The sequence below is a fragment of the Rhinopithecus bieti genome, unplaced genomic scaffold (assembly GCF_001698545.2).
Source record: "Rhinopithecus bieti isolate Rb0 unplaced genomic scaffold, ASM169854v2 scaffold_21649, whole genome shotgun sequence".
NCBI classification, from domain to species: domain Eukaryota; kingdom Metazoa; phylum Chordata; class Mammalia; order Primates; family Cercopithecidae; genus Rhinopithecus; species Rhinopithecus bieti.
Genome location: NW_016811584.1, coordinates 5594402 through 5618508, shown reverse-complemented (window position 1 = coordinate 5618508; position 24107 = coordinate 5594402). Strand labels below are relative to the sequence as shown.

At 38.5% G+C, this 24107-nt stretch overlaps 1 protein-coding gene across 6 annotated transcripts in view; it reads left to right on the top strand.

Annotated features, from left to right (window-relative positions):
- Positions 1-24107, top strand: part of FHIT (fragile histidine triad diadenosine triphosphatase) — a 1104604-nt gene that overhangs the window by 270483 nt on the left and 810014 nt on the right. For all 6 annotated transcript variants that reach the window (XM_017894216.1, XM_017894213.1, XM_017894215.1 and 3 more), the window contains one exon: positions 16435-16554. In XM_017894216.1, coding sequence (XP_017749705.1) covers positions 16452-16554 — 103 coding nt within the window. In that variant the 5' untranslated portion in view covers positions 16435-16451. The remainder of the gene's footprint in view (positions 1-16434; positions 16555-24107) is intronic.

The following is a 24107-nucleotide window of genomic DNA, read 5'->3' as shown; positions in this document are numbered from 1 at the left end:
TAAGCCTTGATGCTGGTGTTTTAGACCTTCATCACCTGTGTTTGGTTTGGAAGAAAACATTTTATAAAATGACAAAAATAGTTTTAAATTTTTTACATTTTTGCAAATACAATACCATGTTTAATACTCAAGGTCAGGTGGAAGCATAAAACATAGAAGTATCCATTTACACCCTATATCTTGACTAGATGAAAAGAACTTCAGGATCATATATATATACACACACACACACACACACATACAGTCATATATATACACATATATGTGTGTGTGTGTATATACATGTATATGTGTGTGTGTATATATATATTTTTTTAACTGGTGAGCTCTTTTGTGTAAAAGGTCTTCATTGGATCAATCAGTGGAAGAAGGGGTTGGTGATTCACATTACATGAAAATACAAGTCCTCACTTGAGTCATAGGTAGGTTCTTAGAAACTACAACTTTAACCAAAACAATGTATAATGAAACCAATTTGACCATAGGCTGATTTAAAAAAAAAAAATTCCTGTGGCATATTTCATCTCACAAAACATCACCAAACTTCTAAATAAAACCAAAATGTTTTAATATTAAATATAGAAATAAAGATGATCTCTATATATGTTTAAGAAAGATGAATAAAGGCAAGATAATTATTTACCCACTCATTGCAGTTCAGGGTCTCAGGTGGCCAGAGCCTGTCTTGGCAGCTCAGGGCCCAAGGCAGGAACCCACGCTTGACAGGGCGCCATTCACTTTCAGGGCACACTCCACATACCCCTTCTCACTCAGACTGGGACCACGTAGACATGCCTCTTAACCTAACATGTACCTTTGGGATGAGGAAGGAAACCAGAGTGCCCGGAGATAACCCATCCAGACATGGGGATAACTGTGAAGATTTCACACAGACACTGGCTCCACTCAGAAGTAAATGAGACTGTTAAAAATATAAGACTATGTCTTCCGTATTTGTCTTTCCTTGTCTCACTGGATGAGTCAGAGCAGATGTCACTGAGAGTACTGGTGGCACCAAGTAACATGTCTGAAGAGCTCTGGAGCAGAAGAGGGAGTAGGTACGAGTACTTATCAGGAAGAGGGAGTAGGTATAAATACTTACCAAGTTGGCAATGAACAGGCTGGAGAAAGGGCTTCTTCTTGGCCTTCACTATACGTTTTGAATAGAATCACCGTAGATACATTCAAAATAAAAACCAAAAAAAGCCTGATGCCTAGGTCTCAGCCAAACCAGTTAATTTAAAATATCTCGGAGTGGGGTGTTGGTGAAGATGTGGAGAACTGGAACCCTCTTTCATTGATGGTGGTAATGTAAAACGGTATAGCCACTAAGGAAAACAGCTTGGCAGTTCCTCAAAAAGTTAAACATAGAGTTCCCACATGATCCAGCAGTTTCACTCCAAGGTGTACACTAAAGAATTGAAAACATAAGTCCACACAAAACTCGCACCTGAATATTCACAGCACTATTCACAAATGTCCAAAAATGTAGTAACAAATGTCCATCAACTGATGAATGGAGAAAAACGTGGTGTATACATACAATGGGGTATTATTCAGCCTTTAAAAGGAATAAAAGATGAATACATGGTAAAACGTGGGTGAACCTTGAACACAAGCTAAGTGAAATAAGCTGGATATAAAAGGCTACATATTGTATGACTCCATTTCTATAGAATGTCCAGAATAGGCAAATCCACAGAGACAGAAAGTAGAATAATAGTTGCCAGGGGCTGTGGGCTAGAGGAAAATGTGAAATGACTTCTAAAGTGTATGGTTTTTCTTTTGGGGATAAAAATATTCTGAATTAGATAGTTATAATTGTACAGTTTTGCGCACATACTGAAAACCATCAAACTGTACACTTTACAAGGGTGAATTTTATGGTATGTGAATTTTATGTCACTTTTCAAAAATCTTAACAGAAAAACAATCTGGGAATGGGGCATGTGCATTTTTTTTAAGCTCTCGAGGTTTGTTTTTATAGACAGGATCTCACCATGTCACCAGGCTAGAGTGCAGGGGCATGATCACAGCTCACTGCAGCCTCAACTTCCCAGCCTCAGGCAATCTTCCTGACACGGCCTCTGGAGTAGCTGGGACTATAGGTGCACGTCACCACACCCAGCTAATTTCTTTCTTTCTTTTCTTTCTTTTTTTCTTTCTTTCTTTACTTTCTTTCCTTTCTTTCTTTCAATGGTGTCTTGCTATGTTTCCCAGGCTGGTCTTGAAGTCCTGTTCTTAAGGGATCCTTCTGCTTTGGCCTCCTAAATGAGGGGCATAAGCCACCACATCTGACATCCGGAGATGATTTTTAATGTACAATAGTGAAATCTTTTTTGAAAGTCAAGTTTAGACCCTGAACACTCTGGAGCTTGAATCTTTGTCATCACGAGTTTCTCAACACTCATTAAGTGAAACACCACACAAGACCTTGTATGATCTGATCCCTGCTCATCTTTCAAACCCATCTCCTCACCTATGCCTTGCTGCCTGCTGTTAGACTCAACCCCACACTCTTCTTTCCATTCCTCTAAGATCTTGAGATCATTCTTGCCTTGGCAATTGCTGTTTCCTCCACCTGGAAGATTTTATCCCCATATAGTCACATATAGTGGACTCGTTATTCAAATCGCAGATCAAACGTGAGGTTCCCCTTTTCTTTGACACTTAAGCAGCCACTTCTGTCTCTTCCAAGTCCCTTCCTGTTCTTGCATCTTGATCATTTCCTTCAAGTCACAATCAGAATATTATTCCTTGTTGACTGACTTGTAGTCTCTACTGCTTGCAATCCTCACCCTGTGCCTAGAATACTCCATGAGAGCAGAGGGCTGGTCTGTCATATTTACCACTAGAATAGTATTTGGAATATGGCAAGTATATAATACATATTTACTAAATAAATAGGTGATTAGAGTTTAATGAGGAAAGATTATTAAGTGTATGTAATCCCTGAACATCTTTTTAGGAGAAAGGGAAGGAACTGGTGAGAATGAGGTTAAATATGTAAAACAAGTAGATGTACCAAAAAAAAAAAAAAAAAAAGACAGAACAGAGAAGAGGTAACTGATTGAGATCTTGAAAAGGCAGTTGGCATTTTGAAATACCTAGGTGTTTTCTGTTTATAAACAGCTGAGGTTTTGGATTTTCTTTGACTTGCTAACAATTGAAAATTTTTTTAGTGACATAAGTTGATGACTTAATATACTTCACTGAAAAAGTCTCTGTATAAAAATGTTACAGGTATGCTTGTTTGCTTAAATTCTGGGACACTTCACGTTGTCTTCTCTTTCTCTTTGTTCACCTTGTTGTCTTCTTGTAGGATTCCTCTTCTACGATGGAATTTTGACATACGCCTGTAGATTAGAATGTTTTATAAATCATATAAACTTCAATATATGTCTCCAACCATTCATTTATGTGCCTTGTTTTCTAAGTAATCAATAAAGTATGTTTGAGAGAGGGGCTAGCTCAGATTGTGTTGTTCCTCAGTTAGATGACAGGGCATTGTTCCTCCTAAGGTTAGTCTTGGGATCCATTAGCCAGCAGCTTTTAATAAGCTCATTTACATTCTTGGTTAACAATTGAGCCCCCAGTGTTTAAGTGAAATGAAATAGAAACCTCCTTTCCAGTTGGAAGAAGTGTTTGGCGTTAAGGCTTTTTCTGATGTCCCCAAAGACATTCGTGCCTTCTAGGGTTGGTCTAGATTCTTGCCATTCACTGAGCAATGCCAGGGTATAAAAATAGCAGATTATTTTTTACAGTGAACCTTAATATTTCCAGCCATAATGGAATAACAACTTTATTTTTCTAGTTAAAAGGAAACACACTTTTATTCTTTTAACCAAGAGAACAGTGTTTCTTTTTCATTGTGTCTGACTTCCTGGTTGCCTAGGAGACATTAATTTTCATGGTAGATTGTTTTATCTAGGACATTTAGAAGAAGTTATTTCCCTTTATATTGTATTCCTAAGTAATGACAAATTTTTATTAGAGAATTAGAGAATGCCTGGTATTAACAAAGTTTTGGGGAAATGGGACTTCTTTCTATACTACTGTTGGATATAAACTATTGACTACATTTCCTAAGAGATATTTAGTAGTTCATATTAGTAGCCTTGATGGTTCAATATACTTTGAACTCAGTGATTCCCAAATCTAGGATTTAATGCATGAGAAGTAATCAAAGAGATGCATAAATGTTGATGTGTGAAGGACCTTCCTCATAGGGTTGTCAGGATTAAGTAACATATCATATAAATTGCTTAGAAAGATGAAAGTACTAAGTACTTAGCTGTTATTTCTATTATTTAATCAGATGCTAGTTTTTGACACTGCTGTACCTCTAATATGGAGAGATAATAGTGACCTAATGGCAGTAAGGTGCCAAATACATGATTTACTTTGTATTTATGTAGGTGTTACATACCATTTTTGTGATAAGCATTATATTGAGCAACTTAACAATATTCGCTTATGTATTAGTTGACAATTAACAATTGTTTATTGCATAAAATTAGCCATTACTTTTTGCCAAGGCAAAATACACCAATATTGTGACTAGCACTTATCAAATATTTAAGTGTTTTATGTGTGTCCTTGAGAAGAAGGTACTGTTGTCATCTTCATTTCACAAATTTAAAGAAGCTGAGGAACTTGCCTAAGTTCATAAAATGAATTGGAAAGAACATAGAATCGGAAGCCGTGTTTGTCAAATCCCAGTGCTGTGTTAGCCACATTGTTGCAGAGATTGTTGGAGTCAGAGAATGATGAAGTTTAGGCATTTGTTTTTTGAGAAAGTTCTCAAGATGATCTTAATAGACCTAGTTTTAAAACTAGTGCTCTGAGATGTGCTTCTCAAACGTTAATGTACAAACAGCCTAGCTGGGGATCTTGTTAAAATACAGGTTGATGCATTACGTCTAGGCTAGGGCCTGGGAATCTACATTTCTTACAACTCTCAAGTGATGCCGTTGTTGCTAGTCAGAGGAACACATTTTGAGTAGCCAGGCAAGGGAAATAAGCACTCTTTTTCTTCCAAAAACATCATTTGCTATAGAAAAGATAAATCACAAAATGGGATGGAAAGGTTTTCAGGTAATCTGTTGATTAAAATTTGACGTCTTCATGAGCTTGGTTTCTTAGGTGCATTGCTGAAGTCCTGAGTTTCTTAAACTTTGGCCAGTGGGTTTTGAAGGGCCCTTATATTCTCAAAAAGTTTATGTTTATTGTTCTCTATTTGATGAAATAATATGAAAATGACAGATAAAAGCTTATATTCTAAATCAGCTGCTTGCTATCTTATAACAGAGTACGGCTACGTGGCTTTAGTGCAAAGGGATTGCCTAAAGTGACAGAGTTATTATTAATTCAGTATTTCCCAAATCAGGGCCCTGAAGTCTTACATCCCCAAGTTTAAGAAATCCTTAAATAATATCCTCTATAAAGAGCCAGGATACCCACTGTATTAGTGAGGTTTCTTCAAGGGGGGAACTGATACACACACACACATATATATGCATATATATATATACACACACACACACACATATATAGGGGAGTTTATTAAGTATTAACTTACATGATCCTGAGGTCCCGCAGTAGGCTGTCTGCAAGCTGAGGAGCAGGGAGAGTCAGTCTGAGTCCCCACACTGAAGAACTCAGAGTCTGATATTTGAGGGCAGGAAGCATCCAGCACAGGAGAAAGATGTAGGCTGGGAGGCTAAGCCCATCTCTCTCTTTTGTTTTTTTTCTCCCTGCTTTATATTCACTGGCAGCTAGATTGTGCCCACCAGATTAAGGGTAGATCCGCCTTCCCCAGCCCACCGACTCATGTTAATCTCTTTTGGCAACACCCACACACATACATCCAAGATTAATACTTTGTATCCTTCAATCCAATCAAGTTGACATTCAGTATTAACCATCACACCCCCTTAGTTTCAGAAGAAGTTTGAATAAGCCACTTGTTGGACATACTTGATATCTCTAAAATGAGAGGGCTAGACATACATGATCTCTTAGGTTCTTTTCTGCTACAAACTTCTAGAATTTTTTTGGAGCAAGGTTCGAAGTATTTGGCAGTTATTTTAGGTGGATGTTAACGTAACATTTGAAAGCAAATCCGGAAAAAAGAATCTGCCCTACCCTGAGGTGAGCTATTGTCAGCTCCTGTTCACAGCTTGGAGATTGCACATTTTGGGGCCCTGCATTTGCTTTTGTGGCATTGAAACTTATTCTACTACAAGTTAGGTTGCCTATCTAGCCCTGTTAAGAAAATGACTGAACACATCCACTGAGTCACACACAAGAGGATAGTAGAGATCTTTTCATTGTTTCTTCTCTATTATTTAAATATTAAGCTCTAAAACTGTTATGTTACCAGCTGGTGACAATTACAGGAGATAGAGATGTAAAGGTGGTTTACAGGTGGTCGAGAGAGTACAAATATGTCATAATGTGTCCGGAATTGGCAAGTTCTCGGTCTTGCTGACTTCAAGAATGAAGCCGCACACCCTGCTGGTGAGTGTTGCAGTTCTTAAAGATGGTGTGTCCGGGGTTTGTTCCTTCAGATGTGTCCATAGTTTCTTCCTTCTGGTGGATTCGTGGTCTCACTGACTTAAGGAGTGAAGCTGCAGACCTTGGCAGTGAGTGTTACAGCTCTTAAAAGCAGTGTGTCTGGAGTTGTTCATTCTTCCCAGTGGGTTCGTGGTCTCGGTGGCTTCAGGAGTGAAGCTGCAGACCTTCGCGGTGAGTGTTACAGCTCATAAAGACAGTGTAGACCCAAAGAGTGAGCAACACCAATATTTATTGTAAAGAGCAAAAGAATAAAGGTTCCACAGTGTGGAAGGGAACCGGAGCCTGCTTTTATTCCCTTATTTTACCCCACCCACATCCTGCTGATTGGTCCATTTTGACAGAGTGCTGATTGGTGTATTTACAACCCTTGAGCTAGACACAGAGTACTGATTGGTGTGTTTACAATCCTCTAGCTAGACACAGTGCTGATTAGTGCATTCACAATCCCTCAATTTAGAGTGGACTCTAAAATTTCCACTAGACCCAGGAACCCAGCTGGCTTCACCTAGTGGATCCCACACCAGGGCCACAGGGGGAGCTGCCCCCCAGTCCTGTGCCCTGCGCCCACACTCCTCAGCCCTTGGGCAGTTGATGGGACCCGGCGCGGCAGAGCAGGGGGCGGCGCTCATCGGGGAGGCTCGGGCTGCGCAGGAGCCCACCGCAGGCGGAGAGGCTCGGGCATGGTAGGGCTGCAGGTCCTGAGCCCTGCCCCGCGGGGAGGCAGCTGACACCTGGTGAGAATTTGAGCTCAGCGCCTGGTGGGCCGGCACTGCTTAGGGACCTGGAGCACCCTCTGCAGCTGCTGGCCCACGTGCTAAGCCCCTCACTGCTGGGGCCGGCAGTGCCAGCTGCTGCAAGTGTGGGGCCCGCTGAGCCCACACCCACCCAGAACTCAAGCTGGCCCGCGAGCGCAGCGCGCAGCCACAGTTCCCAACCGGGCCCCTCCCTCCACACCTCCCTGCAACCAGACAGAGCCGGCTCCAGCCTCAGCCAGCCCAGAGAGGGGGTCCCACAGTGCCGTGGCAGGCTGAAGGGCTCCTCAAGCGCCACCAGAGTGGACACGGAGGCCGAGGAGGCGCCGAGAGTGAGGGCTGCTAGCATGTTGTCACCTCTCAATAAGAGAGAGGTAGCAAGAGGCTACATTTTATGGCTGAAAAGTGGGAAATGGAGACTCGTTTAAGAATGTTGAAATCATATGTTTTTAGTCCCAAATAAAAGAAGTTATTACCAAAAAATATAAAGAAAAAAGTAATTGTCTAGAAATGTGAGACCTTGGTTTTCATTTATGTATCTACTTCTTTTGTTTGTTTATAAAGAGAGAGTAGGGTTCAATTACCATTTCGAGAGTAAACCAAGTTCCTTGGATTTCCTTCTTGGCTAATGCTCACTAACAAGTCTAAGGGTCTAAACCTTGGACTGAGTTTCTTAACCCAGTACTTGCTTCTCTGGATTACAGAAGCTACCATCTCCATATTTGCTAAGAAACAGTTCCCTGAAGATGATTTTCCCCTGAAAATTCCACAGAATACTGGTACATCTAGTCTTTGTTTGGTAGAAAGATTTAGCAATTTTACGTTAGCTTAAAATAAAATTGGTTTCTGCCATTTTCATGTGAGAGGAAAGTATGTAATATTTATCTCAGTCTTGCAGACAGTTTCAGATCCTGGAGATGAACAAATTTTCCCATCAAACTCTTGATTTTAATCTTTTCATGCTTTTGTCCCTTTTAGAGTTCCTAGAATATTTTTCTTCTTCATTGAAATTAAAACTTGACGAAATACGTGTATTAGCAGCATATATGGGGATAATTTTACCACAATTAAAAAACAGATACACTTAGATTTGGATAGGGAAAGAAAAAAAATTAGTATTTAAGGATACCTACATCACGTGGCAGACAAGAAAACATGCTTTCCATACTTTATTATCTACTATTTTCAAATGAGATATCTGAGGATTAGAAGGTTCAGTGAATCCTGGAAGATCAGGAAGAGAGTGGCAGAACTGAGACTCTTTATCCACTCAAAAGTGTAGCAGAGCTTTGAGGAAAAGGGAGGGCTAAAGGCCAGAAAGGGAAAGTAAGATTCAAAAGAGGCAGGTGGTGCTGGAGCCCACAGCTGCCTGGCGAGAAGGGCATGTCCTTACATCTTTGTAAACAAGACAAATGAAAATACAATCACTGGAGTAAGTGGGGGGAGAGGCATGGTGGGTAAAAAAGCATATCAATCATTATTTGAAATTATAACAATATCAATTCATAGAAGTTAGGACATAGGGAAGATGGGGTATGACATCTGGAAGAGATGAAAGGAGGTAAGAATATACTAAGGATAAAGATATTGATCTGCTTTAAAATACTGAACATTATTATGGATAGGATAAGAATAACCACTATTGAAATAAAAATAGAATGTATAATTTTTGTACTCATGGGGAAAGAAAAACCAGACCTAACCTGTGGAAGGTAGACAGGAGAAAAAGTGAAGTGAAACAAATGAAAAGATGAAATAAAATGTCTGAAATAAGCTCAAAGAATAATCAGCGTAAATGTGTAGTGGTTAAACTTATCCAGCAGATTCTTTAATGGATAGAAAGCAAGATGCGATAGTATTTTATTTATAAAAAATTTCAAGAGAACAGTAAGGCAATGAAAAAATGTATAAAAATGTATACTTGTCAAATACAAAGAAGAAAAAGGAACAAGACCAAGGGAGTGAAATGAATATGAACATATGCACATGTAATAAAGTAGCTTTGAGGTACAGAAAACAATGATTTATGGTGTTAGACATTGATTTAGCAAATGTAGTTAGAAATTTAGCACAGTCCTCTCAGAAACCAATGAAGCAATGAGACAAAAAGACAGATTTGGATAACAATTTGATCTCTCATGTATATAGAACTTATTCAACAAAAGCAGAGCATACTTTATTTCAGAGGGCATGTGGATTAGACACAAGCTTCAACTTTCAATGAATCAGGAAGCCTCAAATTCTACAAAATCAACAGCATAGAGGTTCCCTAACAACAGTGCTATGAAATCAAACTATTAACAAAAAGATAGCAAAAACATCCCACATATCTGGAAATGAAAAGACATACTATGAAATCACCCTCAGGTTAAATAGGAAATAACAAGAATAGCAAAGTTTTAGAGCTGAGTGATAATAAAAGCACAGTAGGTGAGAGAGCTAATGGAATACGTTCAAGGCAATATATAGCTTTTGTTACACAAGAGAAAAACACGAAGTCTGGAATCCTATAAGCCCAAGGTTTGACTCAAGTAACTAGAAAAACTGCCAGATAGTAAATCCAAAGAAACAATAAAGGAAAACAGAGGAAAGAAATACACATGCAGTAATAAAGTAAAAATAATTCATAAAAGCCGAAGAAACAGAAGTTCATTATTTGAAAAACTTACTAGGATAGGTCTTACTTTTGAATAACAGACAAAGAAAAAACATCTCCATGTACCACGATAAACACAATACAAAAAAGGTAAAAGAAATAATTATAGATTATATTTTAAATCCAGTAAAAGAATATAAGTTTTACCAGTATTATGTGAAAAGGATATATGGCTAAGAAACTGATACAAGAAAAAAATCTTAAGTAAATCAGAAAACAATAAATTGTAATGATTATCAAAACTTAGTCCTTCTTGGCACAGGAGAAAAGACACAGTTTGACAAAAGAGTTTTGTTTAACTCTCATGAAACAGAAAATGCTTGTTTAATAAACTCCCTTTGGAACAAAAAAGAAAATCCAAGCTATTATGTTTGATCTTGATAACAAAAACTAGATAGGTTGGTTGGGCACAGTGGCTCATGCTTGTAATCCTAGCACTTTGGAAGGCTGAGGCGGATGGATTACTTGAAGTTAGGAGTTCGAGACCATCCTGGCCAATGTGTTAAAATGCTGTCTCTACTAAAAATACAAAAATTAGCTAAGTGTGGTGGTGGGTGCCTGTAATCCCAGCTACTTGGGAGGCTAAGCCAGGAGAATCGCTTGAACCGGGGAGGCAGAGGTTGCAGTGAGCCCAGGTCATGCCACTCTGTCCAGCCTGAACAACAGAGTGACACTCCGTCTCAAAAAAAAGTTGAGAAATTATTGGCCAACTTCACTTATGACTTTCAAAAGGCTAAGAATCCAAATCTAGCAGTATGTTAAATAATACTTTGTGACTGAGTTGAATTAATCATAATAAGGAAAGAATAGTGAAGTATTATTTTTAAATTTGCTAATGTAGTTTACCACATTAATGGCACAGAACAAGCAATTGCATCATCAGTGATATAGGAAAAGCATTTCATGAAACCAATTTTTAAAAGAAATGGTGTGAACTCTTAGAAAACTTGAAATAGAAGGGATATTTTTAGCTTGATTAAAGGCTCCTGTTTAAAACCTAGAGTAGACATCATTTGTAATACAAAAAAAAAAAAAAAATGTTTAAACTCAGCCCTCTTAAGGTCAGGAACAAGACAAGGATGCCTGTGTTACTTCTGCTTCTCAACACATTACCAGATACCTGACCAATGCAGTACGACAAAGAAACACAAAAGTAGGAAAATTGCAATGAAAGATATGATTGTCATTATTTCTAAGTGAAATTATATATATAAAAACAAAGAGAAGGCTGGGCATGGTGGCTCATGCCTGTAATCCCAGCACTTTGGGAGGCCAAGACGGGCAGATCATGAGGTCAGGAGATGAAGACTGTCCTGGCTAACATGTTGAAACTCCGTCTCTCTAAAAATACACACACACACACAAATTAGCCGGGCGTGGTGGCGGGCACCTGTAGTCCCAGCTACTCTGGAGGCTGAGGCAGGAGAATCCCTTGAACCCAGGAGGCGGAGCTTGCAGTGAGCCAAGATCACGCCACTGCACTCCAGCCTGGGTGACAGAGCAAAACTCTCTAAAAACAAAACAAAACAAAACGACAACAAAAAAGAATCAGCAGAAACCATTAGAAGCAATGCAAGAGTTCAGCTAGATTGCCAGCTATAAGAACATAGAAAAATCAATAGCTTTCTACTGTATCGGGAGTAACTAATTATAAACTATGGCAGTAATAAGATACCATTTATAATAGTGACATAAACTAAAAGCTATCTAGGAATAAATCTAAGATAGAATGCATAAAACATATAAGGGAAATTTAAAACTCTATTACAAGAGTTTTATTATGGTATTAAAGAGCATAAATGCAGCATTCATAAATGGCTTCATTGAATATTGTGAAGATGTCACATTTTTTCACCCCTCTTACAATTTAAATTCAGTCTAATCAGCATCTTAGAATTTTTTTTTGAAAGGGGCAGAGTGGAGGCTAAAATTTATATGGGATAATAAATACAGAAAGAGGATCTCTGTTTTTTCTTTAGACGTTAGCAATATACAGCAGGAGTTGGCAAACTCCCCCTATAAACCAAATCTGGGCTGCTGCCTGTTTTTTCAAATAAAGTTTTACTGGGGCACAGCCACACCTACTCATACTGCTTTCATGTTGCCATGACAAAGTTGAGTAATTGCAACAGACACTGTGTGGCCTGCTGTGTCTGGTCCTTTACAGAAAAGAGAAAAAAAAAAAAAAAAAAAAATGTGCGACCTCTGTTCTACAGCATCTGGCTCTTACGCAGAATAGAAAGGCATCTAGACTTATTCCTGTGTGTATATGGGAACTTAAAACTGTAATCATTCCCAGGAATTGGTACTAGGAAAATTGGCTCACAAAAAGAAAAATGAAGCTGTTTCTGTATTTCATACTATAAACAAAGCTCCAAGTGGAATAAATACCTAAATGTTAAGGATGAAAATATAAAGTCAATAGAAGAAAATACAGAAATATATATATTTGCAACCTTATGGTAGAGAGGGATTTGTTCTGAGAGATTTGCAGAGCACAAACTATAAAAAGAAAATTGATGGACTTGGAATACATCAAAATGAATGATTTCTGTTCAATGGAGGGAACAACAGAGAAATTAACAGATGGTGAAAATATAATTATTGTGTTTAATAGACCATGATCAATATTTAGAATATACAAGGGACTCTACAAAATTAGAAAATTGGAGGGAGGAGAGCAATATAAAAAAGGACAAAGTATATAAATTGGCAATTTTTTAGGAAGAGAAACATGCATATACACACACATCACTATTAGAGACAAATGAAGTAAAAGGAAGAGACGCCATTTTACCGTTCAATAATTAAAGGCTTGGAAAGCAGGAAGTACTATCAAGTGCTGGTAAGGATGTAGGAAAATAGAAATCCTCATGTATTGCTGCTGGGCATGCAAGCCGGTGCATATATTTTAGAAAATCTAAGTATCTGACCTGAATCCCAACAATGGGATGCTAGGATCGGAATCCAGGGAAACATGTATGAGAATGGTAGTCACAGTGTAACTTGTGGTAAAAGGTTGTAATCAAGCTAGCTCTATAGCACTAGAGGAATGGGCAAGGAATACTACAGTGGAATGCAGTGAAAGAGTTGTTTATAGCACCATGGATGAGTTTCTAAAACACTGTTGAGAGGATACAGAAGAATGAGACTTAAAAGCTACAAGTTACATACAAATTTTAAAACCACGAATAAGAGCCCTATGTATTTTTGACAAAAATGTATGTACACAAACATGTAAAGAGGATTCTGAATAATACATTAATTATGAAAAAGTGAATTTCTGGGGTGGGAAGGGAGGGAATGGGACTGGACATAGAGGACAAAAAGGAAAAGGATAAGAAAAGTGAAAAGAAAAAGAAGAGCCTTTCATGGGCCCATGATAATGTAGCTCATCAACTAGAGCCTGTGCTAAGTCAATTCTGTTCCGTTATCCTGAAGGAGAAATAAACTTCTGGGACATTACTTTTTTGGCAATGTTAGATCCAGGTGCTCAGAAAGTATCTTCAGGTATGGGTCTCTATATCTTCACTGTCTTTGCCTCAGTGTTGGCTCTCATATCAAGCCAGCTCTTGTTTAGGAAAACTCGTAGCTGTTTCAGGTTCATAGTCTACCAGTTTGGCAATTCAACTGAAAGAAAGTGGCCTTGTTACTTATCAGCAGTATTACTCTGAAGGATGTCTTTGCCTTTGATTGGTTCATTTTGTGTCCTGTGTCCACTCCCGAACCAATCATATGTCAAAGGACTATGGGTGCCTGGGTCACATGCCCATCACTAGAACCAGGTAGTAGGAATAGTCCCACATGTAGAATATGGTGGGGTGTTACTAAAAGCAAAAAATCAAAGTGGTATGGTTAAGACTATAAGGAAGTAGATTCTGGGGAGGGAAATAACCACAGGTCACTTGAATCAATGCTGTTTGTAGAATAGTTGATGTGATTTGCCATCTTTATTCTAGAAAAACAAGAAAAAATGAAGAATAGCTAACTCTAAATATCTGAAGCACTGCCACTTGCATGATACTTGTTTTATATGATTGCAAGGAATAAAGTCATGAAAAACAGATAGACTTGGTGTAAAGAGCAACTATGTTATTTGTAGAGTTGACTATCTTAGGAGGAATGGGCAATGAACTCCCCATCACTGGACATATTCAAGCATACACTAGCCAGCCATTTGGCAGGAATTCTGTAGGAAAAGGCCCAAGGATTGGGAGGATAGTTGGGTTTGGTCAGTGGTTCTGAATCACCTGGACAACTATGGAAGCCTTGATTGCTGGGCCCTTGTCCCAAAGTTTCTGGTTCAGTAGGTCTGGGGTGGGGCCTCAAAATTTCTAATAAGTTCCCAAGTGAAGTTGATGCTATTGTGGAGGAACCTCCCTTTGAGAACTGTTGGGTTTTTAATGAGCTGGTTGTAAATGTTCTAAAAACCATTATCTGTACCACTGGGGCAAACCTTCCCATCTTATTTCTTTAGTACCTGAAATGTGTACAGTTCTGGCTATATGGGTTCTTCCACAGTAAATGACATTTGTACAGTTCTCTGTCTTGTGTGTCATTGAGAATATTAGAATTATTTACCAATCATGCATTATTCATGTGCTTTATAAAATAGTCTAAGGAAAAAAAAATACACTCAACATGTTTTTCCTCTGCTTTCACACCAACGACAACAATCAACAAAGACTACTACTGTGACCAAATGTGTGGGATCTCCCCCCAACACACCAAGCAGCAGACACCAGCTGGATGTCCTTTGATTCAGTTCAGAAGAATTTGGATGTTATGTACCTGGAGATAGCCTCAGATTCCACGGGTTGAGGGCTCAGTGCCGTGAGACTGCCCCCTGACTTTCAGATACCAGTTGGAAGTCTGGGCCTCTGGAACTTCCAACTGACTGACTGTAAATCAGGGACCCCATGGTCCCTTCTTTGAGTTCAATCAATTTGCTTGAGCAGCTGGAAAAATTCAGGGAAATACTTAGGTTTACCAGTTTATTACAGCAAATATTACAAAGGATACTGATGAAAACATGCATAAGGTGAGGTATGGAGGAAAGAGCACGGAGCTTCCATGCTCTCCCAGGGCTCTCCCAGGGCGAGTCATCCTCCAGGAACCTCTGTGTTCAGCTATCCAGAAGCTCCCTAAACCTGTTCTTCTGGGTTTTTACAGAGGCTTCATTATGTAAACATGACCGATTAAACTGTTGACCATTGGTGATCAACTTCACCTTCAGCCCCTCTCTCCTCCTGGGAGATTGGGGAGTGGGGCTGAAAGTTCCAGTCCTGTAATCCTGCATTGGTCCTTCTTGTGACCAGTCCCATCCTGAAGCTACCTAGACTCTTAGAGGCTGCTAGCCACCAGTTAATCATTAGCATAGGAAAAGACATCACTTTGGAGTTTCTAAGGATTTTAGGAGTTGCATGCCAGGAAATGGAGTTGAAAACCAAATACATATTTTACAGTATAATAAATAGCCAACTATTTTCTAATTTCATCCTTTTTATAATCTTTTCTCTGTTTTTCCATAGAGTGATCCATGTTCATCAATTTTGTACTAAGCTGTTCCTGAGTTAGAAAAATGAAATCGTTTTCTAGGGATGGTGTTTTTTAGTCACTCACAAAGTGTGTCTTAGTCATTCACAAAGTAACTTTGTTGTGTATTGGCATCCACCTGATTAAAAAGTCATTCCTTGGTGCTAGATGGATTTGGCTTGTCTCAGCTATGCCATGTGCCAAATTCCCTTCAGCCTCCCTTTCCTGCCCCCAGCCTCCCGTGGTGTTCCCTCAAAAGGAGGATGCAGAACATTTCAGGTACCTTGCTGCTTTGTGGCCCTATTACAACCAGGAATTGTTCTAGTTTTGAACTCTGTTTTGCTCCTTCCTTCCTTTTTAAAAATTATTTTTTTCTCCTTAATTTTGGAGATTTTGCTAGAATAGTTCTCTGGGGGTGCTCATGTTTTTGTAATTGTAGGCAAGGTCAGACAGTGTTTGCACTTGCTGTAAATTGCTATTATATGAACACAAAACCATTTGAGAGAAGCATTTAAGAATTAGAAGGTTTATAGTTAATACTTAATGAAAATTTTCAGCTTAGCAGAGATGACAAAATAGATGGGTAAAAATAAGTACCTGACAAATAGGGCCTTGTGGATCTGAGTTAAGGTGGCACCGTGAAGTGCAGAGGGAGTAAAGGGGAAAGGCTGTTTTGTTGTCCAAGTGCAAACCTCTGCTTGAAAATTGCTAACTCTAATCAAGGAAACACTGGTAGGGAGAGTGGAGTATTTTAGAAAGACTTGCCCAGAATGCATCTTGATGAACATTCAATAAGGAACAATTTCAATGGCATCCTCTCTGCAACTAAGAATCTGTAGTAATGGAATTTGCTTTCTTTAAGGTGGTATATGAGCTGAGTTTCTTATTTGAATTCTATCCATTGTCTTTTAGACTTCAGCTGTGAGGACATGTCGTTCAGATTTGGCCAACATCTCATCAAGCCCTCTGTGGTGTTTCTCAAAACAGAACTGTCCTTCGCTCTTGTGAATAGGAAACCTGTGGTACCAGGACGTATCCTTTTTTATCTGGAGAGGAAAAATAAAAGTCTTCTGAGCCTAACCAGCCAAATGAATATAAATATAAGATTGGCCTCCAGTCTGTCCAAAAAGGTAAAGAAAGAATCCATTTCCCTCCCATTTTGGAGACACCAGGTAAGATGTTACACACATTTATTCTGAATCCAGTTGGTGGCACCAGTAATATGCTTGATCAATGTTGCAGAACTTCTGAAGAGAGTTGCTTAGCAACCGTGGCTTTGGAGGTGAATTTTTGCTTGACCTTTTCACTATCATAGCTGAGTAAATAAATAGGTGCTTCTGAAATGAGCCCAGTGAATATCACGGGCACTTGGTTTTCAACTTATCTGTTGTGAATTTTAATAGTAGATTGGGTGGTGCCTTTGTGATGTGGAAGCAAGATACGCGCGGATTTGAGACTGACTTTGTTGCTTTACCTCTTGGAGATCATTCCAGTTGTGCGTTTTATTTAAATTTATATGTATAAATATACTTACTTTAAAAAAAAAAAAAAAAAACTAGGACCTGAAATAACATTTTCTCTTAGGAAAAATACCAGCTTGTAGATCATTGGCCAGTGTCATTGGTGGGTAGCGTTGTTTTATTTCCCTCTGACCACTGAGTTGCGGTCTTTCCTCCTATAGACTTCAGCAGGAGCTTTATTCTTCTGGTGGGAATAACAAGTATTGGTGAAATGCTTGGGGAGTTGTTTTTATGTTGTTGAAAGCATCACCCCTGATTGTGTGCATACGAATTTTGTACTGACTCTTCAGGATGTTTTTCTCTTTCCTCCTTAACTTAGTTTACTACGCAGAAGGCAACAGAATAAAATTTGATATTTTCAGATAATAAGTATTTTCCACACTGAGACATGATTTTGCTTTGAAATGAATTTCTTAGTAATTCTGAATGTACAAATATGCCAAGAGGTTTTTCAGAGTAAGCTACGTTTTTTTTTTTTTCAGTGAAAATGTGGAAAGTGCTTGAGAACTTCATGAATAATCTTCCTTTCTAGCCATGTAACTATTGTATGCTGAAAAAAAAAATACAAATAAGAAAAATGTGTGCCAAAAGATAATTGTGATAGTATTATAGACTCCTAAATTTCTGGAATCCAAATTCTAGTCAAATAAATTGTATTAGAAAACCAATAAGCAATAATCTAGTAAATATGTAAGTTTTTATTAATATTTAAAATTCTTCTTTTAAATGTATAAAATGAGTCTAAATAATATTAGAAAACTATTTTCTTCTGTTTATTGAAAAGTTATGGAATGATTAGAAAAGACCCTAGAAAACCAGAAAACAGTGTTTAGTTTAAATCCAATTGATGTATGATAATTCTTTTAAGACCACCTGAATTTCTTGAAGTAACATTTTATTTTGCTGTAAGTTTGTGGTGGGCTTTTTCCTTTGGGGTTTTTAAAAGCAAAATATCTGTAAATTAAGGTGTTAAAAGAATATGATTTAAATGCCATCTCTCTCTATGTGCCAGCTTTAATTGACTTTTAGAAAAGAAATAAAGGGACCTGGGATGAAAATGTGAATTTAGACAAGCTCTGTTTGTCTAAATTCACTCTCATTCCTATGAAAATGAGAGGTCTCAGATGCACTACCCTTTTTTGTTCTCCTTTTGAGGCAGAGTCTCACTCTGTAGCCCAGGCTAGGTTGCAGTGGTGTGATCTTGACTCAGTACAATCTCTGCCTCCCAGGTTCAAGCGATTCTTGTGCCACAGCCTCCCAAGTAGCTGGTACCACTGGCAGGCGCTACCACCCCGAGCTAATTTTTGTATTTTTAGTAGAGATGTGGTTTCGCCATGTTGGCCACTTTTTAAATGGTTAATAATGGAATGAACTCCTCTTTGTAGTTTTTTTACTCATATCTTGAGAGTAACTTGATTTTCAGACTTTTAACAAACTCAGAAAATGTGATGTATAAAACCAGGGCGTTATGTGAGTTTGAACTCAAGAAAAGTGGAAATGTCTATATCTAGGAAAATATCTGTAGTGAATAGTACACAAGTAGTGAATACCAACTAGTTTCTTTCTGGATGGCACTGGTGTCGTCAATAGGGAAATGAACCCTGTTCAGTTACTATATATTTGAGTAAATACTTGGAGAATATTTTATTAAAATTAACACACTTCAGTTGTTTGGAAGGTAGCAAGAAGGATCCAACCTTTTCTGATTATAAGAACAATGAGAACCGGAGCATTTTTAAAATCAGTATACTCTGTAAGGCTAATTAACATCTGCACTATTTAAAACAGTCTCAGGCCAGTAGACAATGTATTCAGACAATGCTTCTTATGTGATGATTTTGTAACTTTTTATTTTACTTTACCTTTATAAACTCTGCCATGTTACAACTGGGAGACACATCTTAATAAGGTACTCATTTGCTTGCAGAAAGCTCTAGTCTTTTGTCCTGAGATTTGAGAATGGAAGATGTGGATAGCTCTGTCCACTAACATTTCATAAATAAACGGTGAGATGTCTGGAGTGGGCTTTTATCTTCCTCCAGTGTTCTATCCTGCCTGCCCTAGTCTAGCCCTTAGGTATGGTTCATGTAGATTTATGATGTCTCCCTGCCTCTGGGCTTTTCCAATCCAGCCTATAACTTTATCTGAACCACAGCCCTGACCATATCATTCTTCTCTTCCCTTGTGAATAAACCAATAATGAATGTCTGTTTTTTGAGGATAAAGTCCAAATTCCTTAGAATAGTTTTTAAGGACCTTCATTGTACTGGCTCAGTCTCCCCTCTTTCCGGCTGTTTCCTGAATATGCGTTGTACTATCCCTTTACCATACTTTCTCCTGCCTCTCACCTCAACTGGAGATTCTCCCCGTCCTTTTCATTTCAACTGAAATGCTTTGATAACTGTCCCACCCTCCTAGGGAGAAAAACAAAAGCAAAACCAAAAAACCTTTTCCTCTTTGTTTGTGACACTCACTTCCTTATTCACATGTTGATTCATTCAACACTTTATTACTGAGCTCATACTCCGTTCCCGGTACCATGACCAAACACATAGTCCAGTCTGCCTCATATCTGAAGTATGTGCATCCCTATTTCTCTCTGCACCGAGTCTTTCCTTCCTATGGACAGGACCTGCTCTTGCACATCTCTTTTTTCTTAGCATCCAAATGTACTATGTTCACTGAATCTAAAGTGAGACTGGAAACATCAGAAGCATATGCATTGTTCCAGTTAACAGAATAGGGAGACAGTGTGTGCTGAAATCCCACCTCTTCTCTATTCCCATGCACAAGGCCAAGTCTTGTCACCACTTTTTTCCAGATGTTTCAGTATCATGTCCAAGCTGGGGTTTCCCAGCTTCCCCCTCATCCTTTGTCCATTACAATTCTGTTTACAAGTGTGTGAGTATAGGGAGTTAAATCTAAAAGCAGTGAATGAATTGATGGCAGATGGGAAAAGATTCTTTGCCATTTCTTTACATGTTAATTTGTGAATGGACCAATGTGTGTTTTAAGGGCAGTATATTGGCGTCTTTATGTAAAATGGAACATTTTGTTTTGTATGTTTGATGAATTCTTCTTAAAAATGGCATTCAGGTGCCCTTTGGGGAGTGTGCCATTCATGAGAGACTTGTAAATGTCATCTTTGAACTTGTGGCTCTTATAACATTTTGCTGCCCCCCACCAACACTTATTTCTTATGACTTTGCTCACTGACTTTTTCATAGCTTTCAAAGAAAGAAAAAGAACTGTCAAATCAGGGGCCAAAGATATGCTTTTGAAACAGGATGGTTTGCTTCATTCTCAGAACAGCCACTTCAGTCCCTCCTTGTTCCCACCTGAAGCAAACACTTCTGTTCCTTGCCAGCACTGTTTAAAGCCTATTGAACAGGCTTTGGCTTCTGTGGTGCAACACTTAGAATAATATGTCAGAATGTCTTTAATCCATTAATTTCTTGTTACTGGAAAATGCTTTTCAGAGTTTCTTGGTGATAGAATCATTTTGAAGAGTACACATTCAGAATTCTGCAGCAAACATTTTATTCATGTGTCTCAGTGCAGCCCAGCTATTGTTCATGGCTTAAATAAATTTGAACCATTATGGCTAATACTTGTCCTTACCCCTCCTCCCTTTGCTTTGTGCTGTGTCTATCTCTCTTCTTGAGTTGAGCATGAAAATGAATTTAAACATCAGTGGTATCCATTTGAAGACTGGGGCTTTTGTTGTAAATAAAATTATTCATTTGTTATATTCTGTTGTTTTCAGCAGAGAGTGTATTGATCTCTGCATTGCTATTCTGAATGGCATAAGGAGCTGCAACATGAGGGAGACACAGCAACATTTGTGGATGAATTGAATAGGGTGTGTGATGACAGACAGAAACCTTGCTCACTGATCATACTGTATTCTACAAATCATTCATCAAGAGTTTATTGAATCAGCTATTAAAAGAGCAGATTTTCCAACCAAGACCATCACACGCAGAATGTTACCAGGGCCAAACAACATTAGGATGATGCATGGAGGGACAGCCTTACAAAGTATATTTGTGAGAGAATTAGACTAGGTAACTTAAAGAACATTTCTGCTGACACATTAGAAATAAAAAGTTTGCTACAATGCAAACTGTGCTCCAAGATCCAACTTCAAAAGGGAGAAAATAAAACTCTGACAACTGTCTTTTAATACAGAATATTAACTTTCCAAAGAGCAATGTTAAGTTTCCTCAGTTTTCAGACCATTACCATGTTGAGTGCTCCTGAAATAAGTGGAAAAATAATAAAAATAGCTTCATTACTTAGCGGTGATTCTTACCAAATAGATGCTATAGATAAAAGCGCCCTTTTAGTCCTTCCATAAAAATCAGAAATATTTGTCATTTCCTCAGTGGGTTGTAATCTTGTGAATTCCTTTAATTGTTCAGGAAGCTGCAGTTATCAGTGATCTTCCATTTCTCTAAAGAGTTTCTTTTTAAACCTTCCTGTACAAGTAAAATGAGCACAAGCACTATTTTAATATCTTTATTGCTAAAGATAGGTTTTTGCTCTGAAAATTGCCCTAAGCACATGTCTTGTCTTTGCTCTGTGCATGCTTGTTGTATATCAGTCAGCTTAAGCTTTTGGAGGAGAAATGTTCAAAGACAATCTTGCTGTAGTTGTAATGGGGCAAGTTGGTTTTCTTGTGGTCACATTTTTTATTGACTTCATTTGGCAGATTGTTGTGTTCAAAGACATACATTTAGCAGTGATTGTGAAGTTGGAGCTTTCTTTTTCCTACTTCTGTGGGAAAGGTTTCCATATGAATGTGCACCTACCCTTGGGTTATTAGAGTACATGACCACCAGCTAGAAGCAGCTTCTGATAGTATTGGCCAATGCGAACAAAGGAAGTTATTGGATGCTTTCATCATTCGAAGTTGACAAACATCTTTTTTCAATGTCTAAAATCCACCACAGAGAATCCTGCCAACTCTCATTGTAAGACAAACTTTGTGTGACCATCATCCATCTTGACTTGCCATCTAAAGAATTACAATGCAGAAAACAAAGTCATTTTATCTCACATACCAGCTGATCAGTTGGTAGTGAGCTGCCAAGGTTGAGGACTCAGGCTGCACGTGGGGTCAGAAGGCAGTAACTGTCATGGGCACTAGAGGGGAAGGGGAAGCCCTCCATGCTAGTCTCTTCCTCTCTCAAGTTTATTTTTTGTTCCTGGAGCCGAGACTGACATCTTTATTTTTTATCATAGACAGAATGATGGATTGTTGTAACCTGACGCTGAAGGAATTAAGTAGGTACTTTGTATGTGTGCAAGGAAGGTTTGAAATTGGATGGAGAAAAATGCATGGACTTTCTACACTTTGCCCTGGCCCCTTCAAAATGAAGGTGACATACCCATGAAACACTGTTCCTGAGGCATGTACGTGTTGGTCTCTAGACCTCATCTGGACTACTTCCTGCTATCTGCCTTCTCTTCCTTGACTCTTCTGGCTCCTTACTGCCTGCTCTCTGGTGAGGATATGCACGTACAAAGTAGCCTTGTGGTTCACCAGGTCACTGTTGCTTAATGATGGTTTTAACTGTCTTTCCTTGATCTTGACCTGTCTTCCACACTAGAGTTACCCTGCTGTGAATGGGATGGGGTGTGTTGGCCTGACCTGATTATGCATTACAGGATAAAAATTCAACTGTCATTTTCATCAGGTACATTTCTCAGAATTGCATAAAGGCTGTAGAGTCACTTTTACAACCAGAAATGCATATCTTTACAATCTGCGGATCTACACAGAATATAAGTCTGTTAATGTAGGTGTGTGTTGGGGGAGAGGGATATTAGGGATGTTCTTTCTCCATTTCTAGCAAATGGTAGAATGATAATTATATGTATCTAGATAACACTTTGAATATTTCTCATATTGCTATCATGGGTATCCTGTAATGTGGAAAGCTGTTCAAAATTTCTATTTATTTCCACAGTAACTTTTTCAGATAGTTTTAAACTATCATGATTAACAATTACTGAACTCTGTTCATTACATTCTGGGCATATTTTTGACCTGCTTTCCATGCAAGTCATCAGATTTTAAGGAACAGGAAAAGACTGGTCATGGTGTTGCCGGCCTCGCACTTGCTAAGGAATATAATTATAAGTAATGAATGGAATAATAATACATCATTATTTATGAGAAGTGTCATGTAATTAACTCAATGCAAAATATATTCTAATTTCCATTTGGAATGAAAATAGGTTTGTTTGAACATCAGTAGGTAGTTTGAACATCAGTAGTTTCTTTTATATTTTCATGCACATATCAAGACTGTCAAAATCTACTGAGTANATATTTTTGACCTGCTTTCCATGCAAGTCATCAGATTTTAAGGAACAGGAAAAGACTGGTCATGGTGTTGCCGGCCTCGCACTTGCTAAGGAATATAATTATAAGTAATGAATGGAATAATAATACATCATTATTTATGAGAAGTGTCATGTAATTAACTCAATGCAAAATATATTCTAATTTCCATTTGGAATGAAAATAGGTTTGTTTGAACATCAGTAGGTAGTTTGAACATCAGTAGTTTCTTTTATATTTTCATGCACATATCAAGACTGTTAAAATCTACTGAGTACAGGCCGGGCGTGGTGGCTCAAGCCTGTAATCCCAGCACTTTGGGAGGCCGAGACGGGCGGATCACGAGGTCAGGAGATCGAGACCATCCTGGCTAACACGGTGAAACCCCGTCTCTACTAAAAATACAAAAAACTAGCCGGGCGAGGTGGCGGGCGCCTGTAGTCCCAGCTACTCCGGAGGCTGAGGCAGGAGAATGGTGTAAACCCGGGAGGCGGAGCTTGCAGTGAGCTGAGATCTGGCCACTGCACTCCAGCCTGGGAGACAGAGCCAGACTCCGTCTCAAAAAAAAAAAAAAAAAAAAAAAAATCTACTGAGTACATATACGTGGAGTTTTTACAACAGTCAAGATAGCTTTCTTCTAATAGAGTCTTATGTATATTCCGTATTTTATTATATATACATAATTTGTATATGTGTTCAACTCTTAGAATTAG